At 43.0% G+C, this 17,681-nt stretch overlaps 1 protein-coding gene across 4 annotated transcripts in view; it reads right to left on the reverse strand.

The window, feature by feature from the left end:
* Positions 1-525: 525 nt before the first annotated feature.
* The window catches only part of LOC126280478 (uncharacterized), a 42,545-nt gene continuing 25,389 nt past the window's right edge, over positions 526-17,681 (reverse strand). For 2 of the 4 annotated variants that reach the window (XM_049979771.1, XM_049979769.1), the window contains exons 3-4: positions 15,658-15,937; positions 526-836 (exon numbers count right to left, since the gene is read on the reverse strand). In XM_049979771.1, the coding sequence (XP_049835728.1) occupies positions 830-836; positions 15,658-15,937 (287 nt within the window). In that variant the 3' untranslated portion in view covers positions 526-829. The remainder of the gene's footprint in view (positions 837-15,657; positions 15,938-17,681) is intronic. The other 2 variants (XM_049979772.1, XM_049979770.1) reach the window with 1 other exon arrangement.

The raw sequence follows: 17,681 nt of genomic DNA on the forward strand, positions 1-17,681 counted from the left end.
AATCTATTTGAGTCTACAGGCACAGCTGATGATATGAAATCTAATAATAACTGTCGTAACTAATACAGTGCAGTCTGAGTAATCAGTTAAGTCAAACAACGTCTCTGAATAGATTGCATGTCGACTGTTTTCGAGCTTATTATGAGGCAACAAAATCTGCGTTTAGCATCTGCCTCTACATTAAGAAATACACGGATCCTTCCGGTGATAATTTGACAGACAATGAACATTTCACATAAAGAAAAAGAGTAGGCACATACTTCGTTAATTAAAAATATTTTAGAATCATTGTTTGAATATACTCTGCTGTTCATTGATGTTTTTGGTATTGCCAGTGATTTCTAAGAATGTCTTGACATGCAAATAAAACTAGTTCGGTTCGTTGTTAAGTAATCGATCTTCTTTCGCATCATAGTTATGAGGGGCATGACAGGGAAACTGCAGGCAAAGGTCTGTTAGAAGGTTGCAATATCTGCTGGGATCCTTTAATTACACAGTTACCAACAGAAGCATTATCTGTGTTAATGTAAGGAAGCATAATCAATACATAATTTATATAGAAAGTTCCTCGCACTGTTTTCAACATAATTTCATAGAACTCATGTATTAAAAATTAAATTCTGACGTGTTTGATACTTTTCCACCTGTCTTTCAGATACACACTTCAGTCCGTTTTCTCAGCAAACCGTGCACAGTTCCTGTCTTGCCCAGTGGAAGTCTCGACAGTTGCACTACGGCCGGGATATGAACGAAGTAACAATGGAAAAAGTGTGCGGCAACAATGAGCGTATTAGCGTCAGTTGACAATGATGTTGCTGGCTCATTTCCATTAACCGCTGAAACACAAGAAGATATTTGTTAGTTTACAACATTACACAAAACATATAAACGAGTACAAGTCGAAAGAAGCAGTCTGACGTTATTTCAATGAAGCTACGATGTTGTCTGCATGTACATCGGCAATCGGAAAGCCATTTTACTTTAAATTGTGGAAAAAACTTTGCTTGTTGCTATAATATCCACATTTATTGTTCTAATATAGAATGATAACGCAGGAAGAACCAAAGTTGGGAAGCCTCCGCATGTGCTAGAACTTTGTTATTTATTGTTGTTACTGTTAACAAGTTGTTACTTCTGACACCTAATGCAATTCGTCATAGTTAGAATAATCGAAACGTTTCTCTCGAAGAGCCATAGCCCAATTTGGAACTACCTGAAGTGTTGTATTCTAAGCGCGGATCTGTTGTAGTCTTCCTTTTGTCTTCTCCAGGAAGCAAAACAACAATGACTGCGAAAGATTTATTTACTCATACGTACATGAAAATCTCCTAGCGTTTCTCTCTGAGGCACTCAGTGGATGACTGTAAGGAGAAATCTTCTCTTACTTGGAATGAAAGCCATTGTAATGTTTTTATGAAACGGAAGTCTAGTAACGTGTAATTACATCTTCTGATTAGAGGTTATTCTTTGATTAACTTATTGTTTTTTGTTTCAAGTGCTAATACTTTTCGCATTGGTTGGCCTATATTCGATCATAAAACATAAATTATTTATAAATGTATTTTGTAATGCAGAAATACTTGTTGTTTTTGTTATGAAAATCCAGTTAATGTAAATAATTACATTGAATTAATTTCCATGTACTTTTTTCAGCTTGGAGTAAAAGTGTGATCTATGATTTTAAGCAAGGAGAAATACGACAGTGCAGGGCAGTGTGAGTAATAGAAGTATTCTAGTAACTGAATAGTTAACGTATATCATTAAAAAGCAAATAATTGAAGTATATTCTAACTGTGACTCGTGGAGATACGTTTTATAGGAAGTAGTTTAAGTAAGGGTAGAAAGTGAAGCTAACCTGAAATATTCGGCTGTATGGAGAAGAGTTTTGTCATGCAATGTGTAATGCTGTCGTGCTACTAAGGGTCGGTAAGCTTCACTTTGAACCATCAGTTATGTGGAACTATTCAGAGACTGTGGAAGTACAACCCAAAGGCAAAAGATTGGACTGGAAAATGAAAGGACAGAAGTATTTACTGGAGAAGATTTTACGAGTCAGAAGAGAAGGGCCAAAGAAACTTTGGAAACGTTAATGATGGACAGCATTTGTTTTAAAATTCGCCGAGTTTAGTAACTGGTGGACACTGCAGCAAGATGTAGGGCTGCAAAGGATGGGAGAAAGGATTACAATCAAGCATTAATAACCTGGCTGGAAAAGGAACTAAAACGTGAACGGAGTGCGGCTATTCGACAACTGTCTATAAGGTTAATGCAATGTCAAGTGAACATTCGAAAAGATAATTTGTCAAATTGTCTGTTGTAAGGGAACAATGTAGAGTGCTTCTTAATAAATGTGCGGTAAATAAATTTATTCTTGCGTGTACTGTTACCAATTCAGTACTGTGTCGTGCTAAAAACAACAAGCCATATCCAGTCCATCAGTTTCCATGTGATATTTAAAACTTTTATATTTCATCTGACGACGATTTGGAGAAAGACTTCAGCCACATAAATTTCAGGGGAAGTTTTTGTAAATGGTTACTAAGGGCCGCCATATGTAGAGGATTGTGGTATTCAGCTATTACGGCAGAGGACCCGAGGTTCACGCAGCTTCTTGCTGCAACTGGGTGACGTCATCCAGGTAAGAAGCACAGAAAAAACACTTTATTGGTCAAGAAAAGAGAATAACGACTGAACATGTAAAAGGAAAATGAACTTCGCTATTACGATCCCAACTTCTGCAGATATTCACACTGGCAGCTGCCTCAGTCAAATTATCAAAGCTTAGCAATACATTTAGAAGAAAAATGAAATAGTTAAATAAAATAAATTAAATGTTGTAACGAGAGACCTTGTGATAAGATCACAGCAACAATCTGACATTTTGACTTGTTTGTTTCGGTACACAAAGTGTAAAGTTTCTATCAGACCAAAACTATGTAAGAACAGTACGTAGGCGTAGTTAAACTCTTGACACTCATGGGAATTTTTGAAAGTGCATGCTGGGGCAGTGATGTCGGAAAGTAGATATCAAAAGTTTTGGTATTTAACTTTGTCATACAGAGTCCATCCAAGTTATCAGTGTTGTTCCCACACCTTTAATTACAGATACCTCTGTTTTAATTTTAATTTGTACTAATAGCCACATTACATTATATCATCTAATTAATTTTGATCTCTACATCTGATTAGACTAATGTATTTGTGGTGGGTTTTGAATAAACGAGTGTGTATGTGTGTATAAATTCTAGTGTTGAAAACAGAGGCATTGTTTTAACAGAGAGCTGTTTACATTATACATGTTACACTTCATCGTATTTCTATATATAGAAGAATAATAGAATTTCGTCAACATTAGAGTAAGCTCTGAGCGGATGTATAAGAGTTTAATTGTGCAGATACAAGAGCTTACAAAGAGAAGGTAGCAGTTTTTTTAGCGAAGGGAAAAGGATTAGTAGAGGAGAGAAACTTATCTATACTATATTTGGTGAACACGGTACAGCAAGCTGTTATTTCACAACAGTAACAGCTAACTGTTCCAGGCCATTTCAGTAGTATTCAGATTTGAAGCAGTAATTGGAATATAGTTTTGTATTACCATCTAAATTAACAGAGAGCAAGATCTCACCGGTAGAAGAAACAATAGAAGGAATAATTACGGGTAGTTGTGTTCAGGAAAAATGGGGTACGTGGAACATCTAATAGTCAAACCTAATAATCTATAACAAACACAACTGTAGAAGCAGATCCGACAGGGGAAATGAACACAAATTTTATATTATGTCATTTATTTAATATGGTGGCAGAGATGAAAGCAGGCCAAAATAAGCTAGAAGCTGCAATAAAAGATTAAAAATAGAAACAGGTTTGAGCATACTATAAGCTGAGGTGAAAGCAAGCCAGAGCGAGCTAGAAGCTATAATAGAAAAAATGTCAAAGCAAAGCAGAAACTGAAACGAGAACGAATCAAAGCAAACTCGAACATAAAATGTGTAACGGGTCAGATTAGACTGGAGGGAGTATCGAAAAAGTGCAAGTTGGATTGCAGGCGGAAATAAGAAATGTAAGACAAGAATTAAGGAAAATCAGTTCTGGAAAGGAAGAGACGAAACAGACTGAAGAGAAAGATTTCAGGTGTCGTAGATGACCTGAGCACGTTAAGCTGATGAAAGTTAGTGTGAAAGAACTTGTAGGAAAACAGGGAAACACCAGAACTGATAGCAGCCTTAGAGGAATGAACTACAGTTGTAGAACAAGAGATAAATAAGATAGGGCAGGAATTTTGTTATATTTGGAGTGCCACACGATAATTTTTGAATAGTCCCGTGAGACGCCAAAATTTCGCAGTCTGGAATTTGAAAGAGGAGGGTCGGTGCATCTTACGAATTTTCTTGAAGGGCTAAGAAAAATATACCATGGAAATGAAGTGATGTGCACTTTAATGAAGGAAGCTAGAAAAATCTGTTACATGTTTATTTGACACTACAATAGTGAAGCCTTAATAACAGCACATAAAATTTCTTTTTAAAAAAACGAGTTAAATTAACGGTTACAACGAACTGTCATCATTATCAAATGTAAAACATCGTTGGAGAATATAAGTTCCGATCGGTCAAGAAATGGAAACCACTGTGAAAATCTAATAAAGCTTTGCACACATGTGTTCGACAGTGTCTCTAGTATGCCTGTTGGTTGCATCACTTTGCTCTTTACAGCTCTGAGCGCATGGTGAGCACATAAAGATGCATAGAAAGTAGTGTCGCCCGCCATGTGTGAGGTCCTGGTGAGAGACTTCGCCTGATGTTATGCAGCCCACATTACAGAACTGTCATACGGTTCCTACTTCGTGACAATTCTCGGTCGAAGTATGCAGGGACAATGAAAATACTCCTGCAGCGTTTCCGATGAGAAGTGTTTGATCACCGTCACTACAGCCCGTAATTGGCTCCCTCTGTGTTTTATCTCTGCTCACATTAACTACTGGCTGTGAAGACAACATTTTCGCACAGACAACGAGCTATAGATGAGCGCAGAGAATTGGTGGGGAGCACAGGCGGCTGCGTTTTATAAACGAGGGTCTTGGAAAGTTGGTACAACGCTGCTGCAGATAAAATATTTCTGATTATCACAATGGTTTCCATTTCACCATCAGTCGGAACTTACTTTCCGAATAGCCCTAGTATAATGGAAATTGTGATCGTACATTTGGCAACAATTACGAAAAATATTGAGACGAGGCAATCGAGGCAATGGTGGCACAACCAAGTCATTACAAGTTATGCCCATGCTTGTTCAACCGTTCACTCCATGCCCTAATGTAGAATAGATAAAAACTATACAGGGTAAATTGCCAAGGATTATTGCAGTATGTTCTGCTATGACACAACAATCGTATGGCTGATTTAAATTCACAAGTTGTAAATGTATAAACCTCAGCACGCTTCCATATGGAATGCAACATATTATTTTACTGTGTTCCGAAAAAAATAATCTCAAAACACGCTGTGCTCTCATGTAGGCCTGACGTACTACTAACTTGCTAACATAACATTTTTCCATTTGTCTGACAACCAATTCTGTCAGTAGAGGGCATGAACATAGTAGAAATCTACGAAAACAGAAGTAAGACAGAAACTGAGCGGATCGCTGTGATTAAGGAGGTACAAGTAGCCGGTACAACTCAGGCAGACGTTACAGATAGGAAAACATTCAGACAAAAGATATTTTATTGGAAAGTTGGTCAGAGGAAAATTAGAAAACGAACTGGAACACCATGGTCTGATGAAAGAAAGAGACTTCATCCTGAAAGGATAAAACAAATTTGGACACAAAGGAAGGTCAACCATCAACATTGATGGATGTACCTCGCGTGGTCCTATTGGACCCATAAGTGAATAATAGTAATAATAGGAGGGGTATTCGAAAAGTAAGGAACGATCGGTCGCGAAATGGAAACCACAGTGAAAATCCGATAAAATTATGCACAGGTGTGTTGCGCAGTGTCCCTAGTATGCCTACAGATCGTGTTACGTCGTTCGTTTTTGTTCCGAGCACATAGGGAGCACATAAAGATACCTAGAACAACAGTATCTTCCGCCAAGTATGAGGGCCTGGTGAGAAATTTCATCTGAAGCCATGCAGCCAACATGACATAACTGTCGTGAGTTTTCTTCTTCAAGACAGTTCTCAGCCACATTCTGCAGGGGCAATGAGGATGTTTCTGCATCGTTTTCAATTGGAAGTGTTTGATTACCCAGAATACAGCCAGTAATTGTCTCCGTCTGAGATTCATCTCTACTCACGTGAATCGCTGGCTATGAAGACAACATTTTGGCACAGACAGCGAGATATAGGCCAACTTAGAGAATTGGCGGAAAGCACTGGTGGCTGCCTTCTATAACGAGGGCATTGGAAAGTTGGTACAACGCTACGACAAGCGTCTATGTTGGATCGGCGACTAGGGACGTAAATAGCTGGAAGTTGTAAACAACTGTTGCTAATAAAACAGTTTTGATTTTCGTTGTGGTTTCCACTTCGCTACCTATCGTTCCTTACTTTTCGAATAGCCCTCGTATAACCATATAATCATCGAGTAGCAAGCGTGGGACGTTTTAGCATTTTCCTAACGTTTGATACTTCCTTTTTAATAGCAGAGAACACATTTGTGAAGAAATGACAATGTCAAACAGACTGTTTTTCAGTGAGAAATGAGGAATTATTCAATATTTGCGCCCCAGTATCCCCACGTGAGTAGTTCAGGAACCCTCTGGCAACTAGCAGCGCCAATAGGTACGTTACACTTCTCGCCGATTGTTGCTCTCGGTGTCTTTTCTTCCAGACATGTTCGAAAGAATTGACACCACGTGTGTATAATGAAGGTGAGAACGGCCAATGGTCTCTTAAGTGCAGACGCACATCGTGCTCGAGCTCTTACGGGAGTCGGTGTATTCCGCGAGTAAAGGGAATAATGGGCAAGGGCCACTACATTAGCAGTGTGTGGGTAAGTTGAGATTTTTGGTGTGACAGAAGGCGTGCTATGGTAGTTCTTGCAGTTGCGATGGCCACAGTGGTACAGTAGTCAGTGCAAGAAGAAGAGCCGGGCTCAAATCCCAGTCTGGCACAAATTTTCAAAGTTTCCCATTAATTTAATCAAGTGCCCGCTCGCTGCCAGTGCCTGTAATTCTTTTGTGTCTTAATTAATAGTGGTTGCTGGATCAAGATAGAGTCCGAAAGCACTGACACCAAATATACGAGGTTCGTTCAATAAGTAATGTCCAACTTTTTTTTCTCAGAACATATTTACTGTTAAGCGTCAGAATTTGGTGATAGTATACATCAATATGTCTTGTCCATGACCTATTTTTCTACGTAGTCTTCATCAAGTTCTACGGCCGTAAGCCAACGTTGTGGAAGAACTTGTATTCCCTGCTGCCTAGAAGCTCTTGTCCTGTAGGCGCAGCCATGTTTTCACTGCATGTCTGACACTCTCTTCATCTTCAAAGTGTGTTCCCCGTAGAGAATCTTTAAGTGGCTCAAGTCCGATGGTGCCAGGTCTGGACTGTAAGGTGGTTGAGGCAATGATGTCCAACCCCATTTGGCTATGTGTTCCCGGGTTCTCAGACTTGCGTGTGGGCGTGCATTATCGTGTTGAAGCAAGATTTCTGCTGGATTCTTGTCCGATCTAACACATCGGAAACGATTCTTAAGTTAATTCAGAGTCTTCAGATATGCCTCTGAATTGATGTTTGACCCTCTTGGCATCACATCCACGAGAATGACGCCATCACAGTCCCAGAAGACTGTCACCATGACTCTTCAAGCAGAGGGGGTTTCTTGAATGTCTTCTTTTGTGGTGAATGAGGATGATGCCACTCCATGCACTGCCTTTTTGTTCCCGGGCAAAGTGGTGCACCCAGCTTTCGCCCCCTATAACGATCCGTGACAAAGGTCTTTCCGTCTGTTCAAAACGCTCCAACAATTCAGGTGAAATGGTCTTTCTTTGAATCGTCTCGTCTGCTGTGAGCGTTTGTGAAAACACCGTGAATACCTCTTTGAATATCCGAGAGTCTCGATTATTGCACACGCATTCACAATGGTGACTGACAACTGTAGAGCCAATTGTAGAGTTGTGTTGCGTCGTTCGGCACGAACAATGGCATCCGCACGATTCAGCATATCTGGAGCAGTAGCTGTGACAGGACGTCCCGGGTGTGGCTGGTCTTGGAGCTCTGTTTGTGCATTTCCTGAGGCTGCAACTTTCTTTCCCCATCGCCCAACTGTACTCCTATCACTGCAGCACCTTCATACACTGCACTTTTATGGATGTTCGCCACGGTTTCTTTTTCTGCACACAAGAATTCAATAACAGCAGGTTGCTTGTAACGTGAGTCGAATGCAGACGCCATTTTGACGCTGCCAGAACGGTTCGAAACTTACCGGCGCACAGAACAAAGTCAAATGTGAAGCACTAACTAGGACGTTTGTCTGTGTGTATTAATGGCTTTTGTAAAAATTTGGGGCATTGTTTATTGAACAGCCCTCATATATATACACTAATGACCATTAAAATTGCTACACCACGAAAATGACGTGCTATAGACGCGAAATTTAACCGACAGCAAGAAGATGCTGTGATAGGCCAATGATCAGCTATTCAGAGCATTCGCACAAGGTTGGCGCCGGTGGCGACATCTACAACGGGCTGACATGAGGAAAGTTTCCAACCGATTTCTCAAACACAAACAACAGTTGACCGGCCTTTCCTGGTGAAACGTTGTTGTGATGCCTACCATGATGCGTATCATCACGTTTCCGACTTTGGTAAAGGTCGGATTGTTGCCAATCTCGATTGCGGTTTATCGTATCGCGACATGGCTGCTCGCGTTGGTCGAGATCCAAAGACTGTTAGCAGAATATGGAATCGGTGGGTTCAGGAGGGTAATACAGAACGCCGGGTTGGATCCTAACGGACTCGCATCACCAGCCGTCGAGATGACAGGCATCTTATCCGCATGGCTGGAACTGATAGTGGTTTAAATGGTTCAAATGGCTCTGAGCACTATGGGACTTAACATCTGAGGTCATAAGTCCCCTAGAACTTAAAACTACTGAAACCTAACTAACCTAAGGACATCACACACATCCATGCCCGAGGCAGGACTCGAACGCGCGACCGTAGCGGTCGGGCGGTTCCGGACTATTGTAACGGATAGTGCGGCCGCATCTCGAACCCTGAGTCAACAGATGGGGGCCTTTGTAAGACAACAACCATCTGCACGAACAGTTCGACGACGTTTGCAGTAGCATGGACTATCAGCTCGGAGACCATGGCAGCGGTTACCCTTGACGCTGCATCACAGACAGGAGCGCCTGCGATAGTGTAGTCAACGACGAACGTGGGTGCACGAATGGCAAAACGTCATTTTTTCGGACTAATCCAGGTTCTGTTTACAGCATCATGATGGTCACAACCGTGTTTGGCGACATCGCGGTGAACGCACATTGGAAGTGTGCATTCGTCAACGCCATACTGGCGTATCACCCGGCTTGATGATAGGTGGTGCCATAGGTTACACGTCTCGGTCACCTCTTATTCGCATTGACGACACTTTGAACAGTGGACGTTACATTTCAGATGTGTTACGACCATTGGCTCTACCCTTCTTTGGATCCCTGCGAAACCCTACATTTCAGCAGGATAATGCACGACCGCGTGTTTCAAGTTCTGTACGGGCCTTTCTGGATACAGAAAATGTTCGACTGCTGCCCTGGCCAGCACATTCTCCAGATCTCTCAGCAATTAAAAACGTCTGGTCAATGGTAGCCGAGCAACTGTCTCGTCACAATACGCCAGTCACTACTCTTGATGAACTGTGGTATCGTGTTGAAGCTGCATGGGCAGCTGTACCTGTACACGCCATCCAAGCTCTGTTTGACTCAATGCCCAGGCGTATCAAGGCCGTTATTACGGCCAGAGGTGGTTGTTCTGGGTACTGATTTCCCAGGATCTATGCACCCAAATTGCGTGAAAATGTAATCACATGTCAGTTCTAGTATAATATATTTGTCCAATGAATACCCGTTTATCATCTGCATTACTTCTCGGTGTAGCAATTTTAATGGCCAGTAGTGTATGTGCGTGTGTGCGTGCGTGTGTGTGTGTGTGTGTGTGTGTGTGTGTGTGTTTGTTGTAGCTTCTCAGACCGTCACCGGTTTGTCCTCGGAAATCGCCAACTTTGTACATAAACCCGTGTGGTGTTTGCTGGGTGCTCAACAGTTCTGATATCACGATCCGACGATTCTGACAGCCCGTCAGAAGGCATGGACGTAGACGACAACAGCTAGGTGGCGCCACTATAGCCTGTGAGCGCTGCTGTCGCGGCGACAGCGTAATGCGCCGGTCACGCAGGCCGTGCCAGCCAGTCGGCGTTCACAGTGATCCTGTAAACCCGGCAGCGCAGAGACTCAGACCACGGTCGTGTTCTGACAACGCCCGTGATCGTTTATCTATTCATCGTTGGTCTGGTCGCGAATAGTTGTCCCGTCTCCGTATCTGAAGTGGTTTTGCTCTCTGGTCTTGATATTTCGCCGTTTGGTCTGTGTTGCCAGCCGTCCATGTGGTATATGTCCGCGTTGTACCAGTGGCCGGGGTGCTCTGGTCTCGGTTGTTTCTTGTTACTTGAACACTGTCTGCACTTTCAGTGTCCGCAAAACTGTTAAATCTTGGATGGTATTCAAGAAAAGTGAATTTCTTCAAAGTCAACAGGGATTTTCGATGTAATTAATGCAGAATTCACTCAGTTCTCCCTCAGGTGACAGTTAGGTCAAATTACAGCAAAGTACCCCATTTTCTTTCATCGTGGTTTGCTGTAGGTTAACACCAGACCAAATAAATTCCTCCACAATGAAAAACCATATGTACAAAGCAAGCTAAGTGTACTTTTAAGCATGAACAGTCTTCTGAAGATGAACTTTACGACTCTGAACCGGTAACGGTGCTATTTATTTTTAAGAGAGAGCGTTATTAACAGAGGTTGGTGCAGTGTCGACGGTATCGTCATCCACCGCAGATCCATACTCTAAAACATTTCCGTCGACGACGGTTCGCCGTCTTCATATGGACACCACTACGTACCCTACCAGAAGAAGCCATCTTCGCTTCTACTCATTACTTCCAAATGTATTTGTACTCGTATCTCTTTAAGACCGCACATACCGAGATCCAGATCTCGGAAGACTTACAGTGAGGCAATAAGAACGTATTAGCGCAGTCTAACACGTAAAGTCACGACACTCACTTTAGTGAAAACGGTTACCCTCTGACGTTCAGGACGACGTTAGCGCACCTAGCGGCGCCAAAGCCAGACGTAATGTTTGTTTGTATTACCTTCGTACACATTATCAATAGACATGAATGACAGGAATGATCGTGATATGAATGTAAAAACCAACGACTGTTACTAATTCAGTGACATAAGCTAGAACTCATGAATGCACTAGTAGTTTCGAAAATGCGCATAATTACAGCTTATACCTCTGAAAGCAAGATAATATAAACACATATTTCATGCATGAGAAGCATATATTTCTATTGTCCGTTCCTATTACGACAGGCACTTTCCTTCACACGCAATAGTTTAGTATGGAGTCTGATGATTCGCACTGTCTTACTCTTCATTCAACTGTATAATAAAGGAATATTTCTATAAATGTAATTACTTTTGCTTCAAAAGCGAATTCGTTGAGGATTCTTGCCGTTTGTGGCTCAGGTGCAGCTCCAATTGTCAAATTGGTTTCTTCTGTCTTGGGAAACATTTTTATTACTTTTGAAGTTTTGTTATCACGTCTGTGTGATTTTCCTCTACTATAGGTGTGCTGCCTTATTTGGTACATTAAATAATGTAAGTACTGCAATCCATGCAATATTCCAGCATGATTGATTTTATTGGAAATGTAGTGTTACTTCACGTTGTTGAGTAGATATAAAATGTCTTTCTGCAAAAGGTCAAGTCTTCTGTTGTATAGGAATTATTCTGTTGTTCTTCAAAGAAAACGACAGTCTTCAGTAAATACCTGTAAGTTACACAATAACTGTAAATAAACTGCCCTGTAATGTACCATTTCATACCTCCCAGGGGCCTTAGGAAACTATCTGAAGAAAATGTGGTGTAATTTTTTAGTTGATATTGATTTTATAGCAGTGTAAGTAGGCTGTTTAGGTTTTCTTATTGGTAACGTCACATAGCGCTCTGTATGAAAAATTACTGGCTGTGCTGTGCGCAGTCTGTGGCTAGTTTGCATTGCTGTCTGCCATTGTAGTGTTGGGCAGCGGCAGCTGGATGCTAACAGCGCGTAGCGTTTCGCAGTTGGAGGTGAGCCGCGAGCAGTGGTGGACGTGGGGAGAGAGATGGCGGAGTTTTGAAATATGTAAGAATTGATGTCATGAACTGATATATATATATATATATATATATATATATATATATATATATATATATATATTATGACTACTAATGTAAATACATTTTTTGTTCTCTATTAAAATCTTTCATTTGCTGACTCTGCTTATCAGTAGTTAGTGCCTTCAGTAGTTTGAATCTTTTATTTAGCTGGCAGTAGTGGCGCTCGCTGTATTGCAGTAGCTTGAGTAACGAAGATTTTTGTGAGGTAAATGATTTGTGAAACGTATAGGTAAATGTTAGTCATGGCCATTCTTTCGTAGGGATTTTTGGAAGTCAGATTGCGTTGCGCCAAAAATATTGTGTTTCAGTTTAAGTACAGTCGTGTATAATTGTTCTAAGGGGACGTTTCATATGTCGACCCTGCCAGGATACATATGAAACGTCCCCTTAGAACAATTATACACGACTGTGCTTAAACTGAAACACAATATTTTTGGCGCAACGCAATCTGACTTCCAAAAATCCCTACGAAAGAATGGCCCTGACTAACATTAACCTATACGTTTCACAAATCACTTACCTCACAAAAATCTTCGCCTACTTACAGCGGTACATACATTCTGGATTATAAAAAGTATGTTACAAATCAAATTAAACGATAGTATTCGCGCGCATGCGATATCCTATTCAGAATTGTAGCTTTCTGTCCATTTGGGTCACTGGCGTCCCACTGCGTAAAAGAAATGAGTACGAGTGTCGTTACTATATGTGTTAGACTGTTGTATTAGCATGATGCTATTGATAAAGTGATAGAGACTGTTAACAAATGATGCATTTTATTTTATCAAAGATAGTTTAGTTATCTAATGGAACAGAGACTTTACTGAAGTGAGCTCACAGGATACAGAGGTGTGCACAGTGAGCAGCCAGAACATTATGACCACCTGTGTCCTCGGAGTCTTTTGCGACGACATACATGAACAAAACGTTCTCGGTTGTCCAGCCGCGTCAATCTGAATAAAACCCTCGAGCTTTCGATGGCCATCCCCGCCATCGTCGTCAGGAGTTCACTGACTGCCGGGGATGCCACGGTTTCTGGCTTATGTAGGCATGGTGACATCACCAGCAGCCAATCAGATCGATCCAATGTGGCGCGCTCGCGTAAGTCGACCCGGGCAGCTACCGGAGCTATTGCCCGTGTCAGCGCCGGTGACGTCAGGTGGCGCCAGGGGCAGGCGCCACGTTTGAAACTGCCGCTCCCGTGTCGCGCATCTGTCTCTGCTTTCTTTCGATGTCCAACGCCCGTCCCCATGCCCTGCTGCGTGTGTATCCCTGGTCTCTGTTGAAAGTGTTGTTGTTTAAACGAATCTCGGCCGTTTCTTTTATAACGGAATTGCAATATCTAGACGCATGAGCCAACACTTTTGTATTTTCGAACTGTATTTTATGTCCGTTTTCTAGGCAATGCTCCGCTATGGCCGACTTGCCAAGCTTCCATTGTTTTATATGGCGCTTGTGATCAGTACAACGCTCTGCAATCTTGCGAATTGTTTGTCCAATATACATGCTGCCACATTTACAAGGTACACCATACACACCGGACACGCGAAGAGCAATGTCGTCTTTAACAGGGCGCAACATATCTCGTATCTTGGGGGCGGACCGGAACACTGGTCTTAGCCCAAGTTTCTGCAGCAGACGTCCTGACTTACTGCTCGGCCCGTCGTCAGGAGCGCCCGGTGCACTTTATGTTCAGAAATACTTGTACTCTGCCCAGCATCAAGGTCTGAATTTAGTTCCGCCACAGTTGACCACCTCTCCTGTTTTATCTGTCTGCCCAGCCTACGAAGTCCGACATCTGTAATGCAGAGTGACAGCCCAACCCCATGACATGTGGACGTGGTTCCACATTGGTTTCGCCACGCGTTGAAGACACTCAACAGAGAAACCCTCGAGCACCCGACAAGTCGTGAAGTCTCGGAACTGCTTTTGCCGAGCCTCCGGGCTATCACAATCTGCGTTCAAACTCAGATTGTGCGACTTTCCCATTCTACGCACGGCCAGTAAGCTCCCTGTTAGCATGCATCGTCCGTGGGTCTGATTAGTAGTTATTCCTCGCCAGGTGTGTCTGCTATCGCATCGACAGATACATATCGATAGTAGGCAGGTGGTCGTAATTTTCTGGCTGATCTGTGTGTGATTTTAACAATTTGTAAATACTGTAAATAAATATGCTTATGCTTTACTCATTTACTGATTGTTTGTATTGACTAAGCCACTTCTTGTAGATATGGACACTAAAATTGGTTGCTGGTTTCACAATAAAATTATTAAAAATAGATATAGCATTGATACAGTACGTACCATCCATCGTATGACTTTCGAGTAACAGAAGTAGATGCAGAACTTCAATTTCTGGGTATGATCAGGGCCACCATGCATCTGAGTGACAGCGATTAAGATGAAGGTAAAAACTGAGCTTTCTACAGCGAAGGAAGACGATCAAATGGCTCTGAGCACTATGGGATTTAACATCTGTGGTCATCAGTCCCCAGCGAAGGACGAGAATTGACATCAGGCAGCGCTGTTGCGAAGTTTCAACTGCGAAACGCAAAAGGCCATTCGCGGTACCGAAGCTATGTGACTCAAAACAACAGTCGTCTATACGGCTGCAGCAACACAGTCTTTGTCACAGCGATATATACAGAAACGTGGTACACAATTGGTTAAGGTAGAAGCGCGAAGCTGCTCTGCCAAGCCCAGTTTAACTGTCAGGTCTCTTCTTTCACCGTACGGACAATAAAAGGTGCTCAGGAAAAATCTGAAAGGCTTATAAGGATGTTGCACGATGGGTTGTGGCGAGAAATAATTGTTAAAAAATTCGTATATAATTGGCACTGAAATTATCGTATCAGGCCGCTTCGCGTGCAATTTCAAGCAACCCGCCAGAGATTTTGTCGCCAAACGTGGTAATCGCTTGGTTTCCTAAAAGCGAAGAAGAGAATTACACAAAAATGGACAGGGGATGGCAGGAAGGATCGAACCCGAGCCAAAGGGTGAGCAGTATCGTGCGCTGTAATAAGCGCTGTGAGGACAAGTGACACCAACTATAGCTGGCGCAGCGCTTGATTTGCGCGCTCATAGGCCTGATTGGCTAACTTGAATCCTGCTGGGGCTGCAGCATCCTTACAAGCTTTTCAGCTTGTTTATGACCAGTCTGTATAGCCACATGTATAGAGTACGTGGACGCTGAGCTTACTAGCTGTAGGAGCGGCTGTAGCTGAAGGACTCGGCGTAGGAGCCGCCGCCGCCGCCGCCGCCGTAGTGGCCCCTGCGGCTGCACGGGTCGCAGTAGCCGCCGCGCGGTCGGTGGCGGTAGTAGACGGGGCGCGGCTGCACCACCAGCAGCCGCACCGGCACCACGACGGCGTACGCCTGCCGGTAGCCGCCGTGGCCGCCGTAGCCGCCGCCGTAGCCGCACTTCTTGCAGAAGAAGGTGCGCTTCTGCCGGGGGCTGCCTGCCGCGTCCGTCCACTCTGCTGTCAACACAGAAGGCTCTGCTCCGGGGGCCATCTGAGGCGTTCCCATCCACTCCACTAGTGACATTGCACGGGTTTAGCCAGAAAGTTTTAATTATCATCTCGAGACCATAAAGCTTAATTTTATTTTAGTATACCATGCCTGTAGTCCTGCTACAAATTGAAATTCCTGCTCCACAGTTGTGCGAATATTTTGTGGCATTCGTTTTCTGCACCTTAAGGAAAAAAACACTGCAAGATTCAGATGGATGAACTACAAGGTGCGATAATAAAGTTTTGAGAGTGATTTTCTTTGCAAGACGTGGCAACCCTGCAGCCTTGCGTAGGCACAATACCTTTGACCTTTGTGTAAAAGCCGATTCTAGTCCAAGTGGCACATCGATGGAAGTAGTCAGTCATGAGTTGTGCTAAAATAAGTTAGCACTTGTTTATGTCTCTCGTCACCGAAATAGAACCGCATAATATTGCGCAGTGGTATGCCATTTCATTTTGCGTTACATTGGGTGAAAACGCGACAACTTACGATAAGCTTCAGAAGGGTTTTGGAGACGATCCAGGGACAAAACGCCAAAGTTCGCAATGGTGCTCAAAGGGGTCATCCAGCCCAAAAAAAGCTCGCATGTCCAAGTCAAAAGTGAAATTCATGCTTGTGTGCTTCTACGATTCCAAGGGAATTGTTCATAAACAGTGCGTGCCTCATGGACAAACAGGTAACCAATATTACAACAAAGAAATTTTTGAAAGACTTCGTAAAAGCGTTCTTCGTGTCCTTGCCAACATTGCTGATAATTGGATTCTGCCGGCCGCGGTGGTCTCGCGGTTAAGGCGCTCAGTCCGGAACAGCGTGACTGCTACGGTCGCAGGTTCGAATCCTGCCTCGGGCATGGATGTGTGTGAAGTCCTTAGGTTAGTTAGGTTTAAGTAGTTCTAAGTTCTAGGGTACTGATGACCACAGATGTTAAGTCCCATAGTGCTCAGAGCCATTTGAACCATTTTGAATTGGATTCTGCATTACGATAATCCGCCATCCCATATTGCTCTGTCAGTAAAGCAGCTTTCAATTCTTAACCTCAAAACAATTTTCAATACTACCATATCGCTCCATGTGACTTTTTTCTATTTCCAAATGGTTCAAATCGCTTTGAGCACTGTGGGACTTAACATAGGAGGTCGCCGGCCTGAGTGGCCGTGCGGTTCTAGACGCTACAGTTTGGAACCGCGCGACCGCCACGGTCGCAGGTTCGAATCCTGCCTCGGGCATGGATGTCTGTGATGTCCTTAGGTTGGTTAGCTTTAAGTAGTTCTAAATTCTAGGGGACTGATTACCTGAGAAGTAGAGTCCCATAGTGCTCAGAGCCATTTGAACATATGAGGTCATCAGTCCTCTAGAACTTGGAGCTACTTAAACGTAACTAACCTAAGCACATCACACACATGCATGCTCAAGGCAGGATTCGAACCTGCGACCGTAGCGGTCGCATGATTCCAGACTGTGTCGCCTAGAACCGCTCGGTCACTCCGGTCGGCACTGCATGATAGAGTCTACCGCAATGTATTGAGAAGCAGAGAGCACAACGCACTTAAACCATGATCCAATCTGTAGTAGCAGTTGTCGTGAATACATATCAGAGATTGCTGAAACACTTGTACATCCCATGCGCTCATGTCCTGATGTCTACACGCTGTGCCCGTCAAGAGACTTGTGCAGTGCTAGATTAGTCACAACACACGTGATCGCCGTGAC

Source organism: Schistocerca gregaria, chromosome 1 (genome assembly GCF_023897955.1).
Source record: "Schistocerca gregaria isolate iqSchGreg1 chromosome 1, iqSchGreg1.2, whole genome shotgun sequence".
In the NCBI taxonomy this organism is placed as follows: domain Eukaryota; kingdom Metazoa; phylum Arthropoda; class Insecta; order Orthoptera; family Acrididae; genus Schistocerca; species Schistocerca gregaria.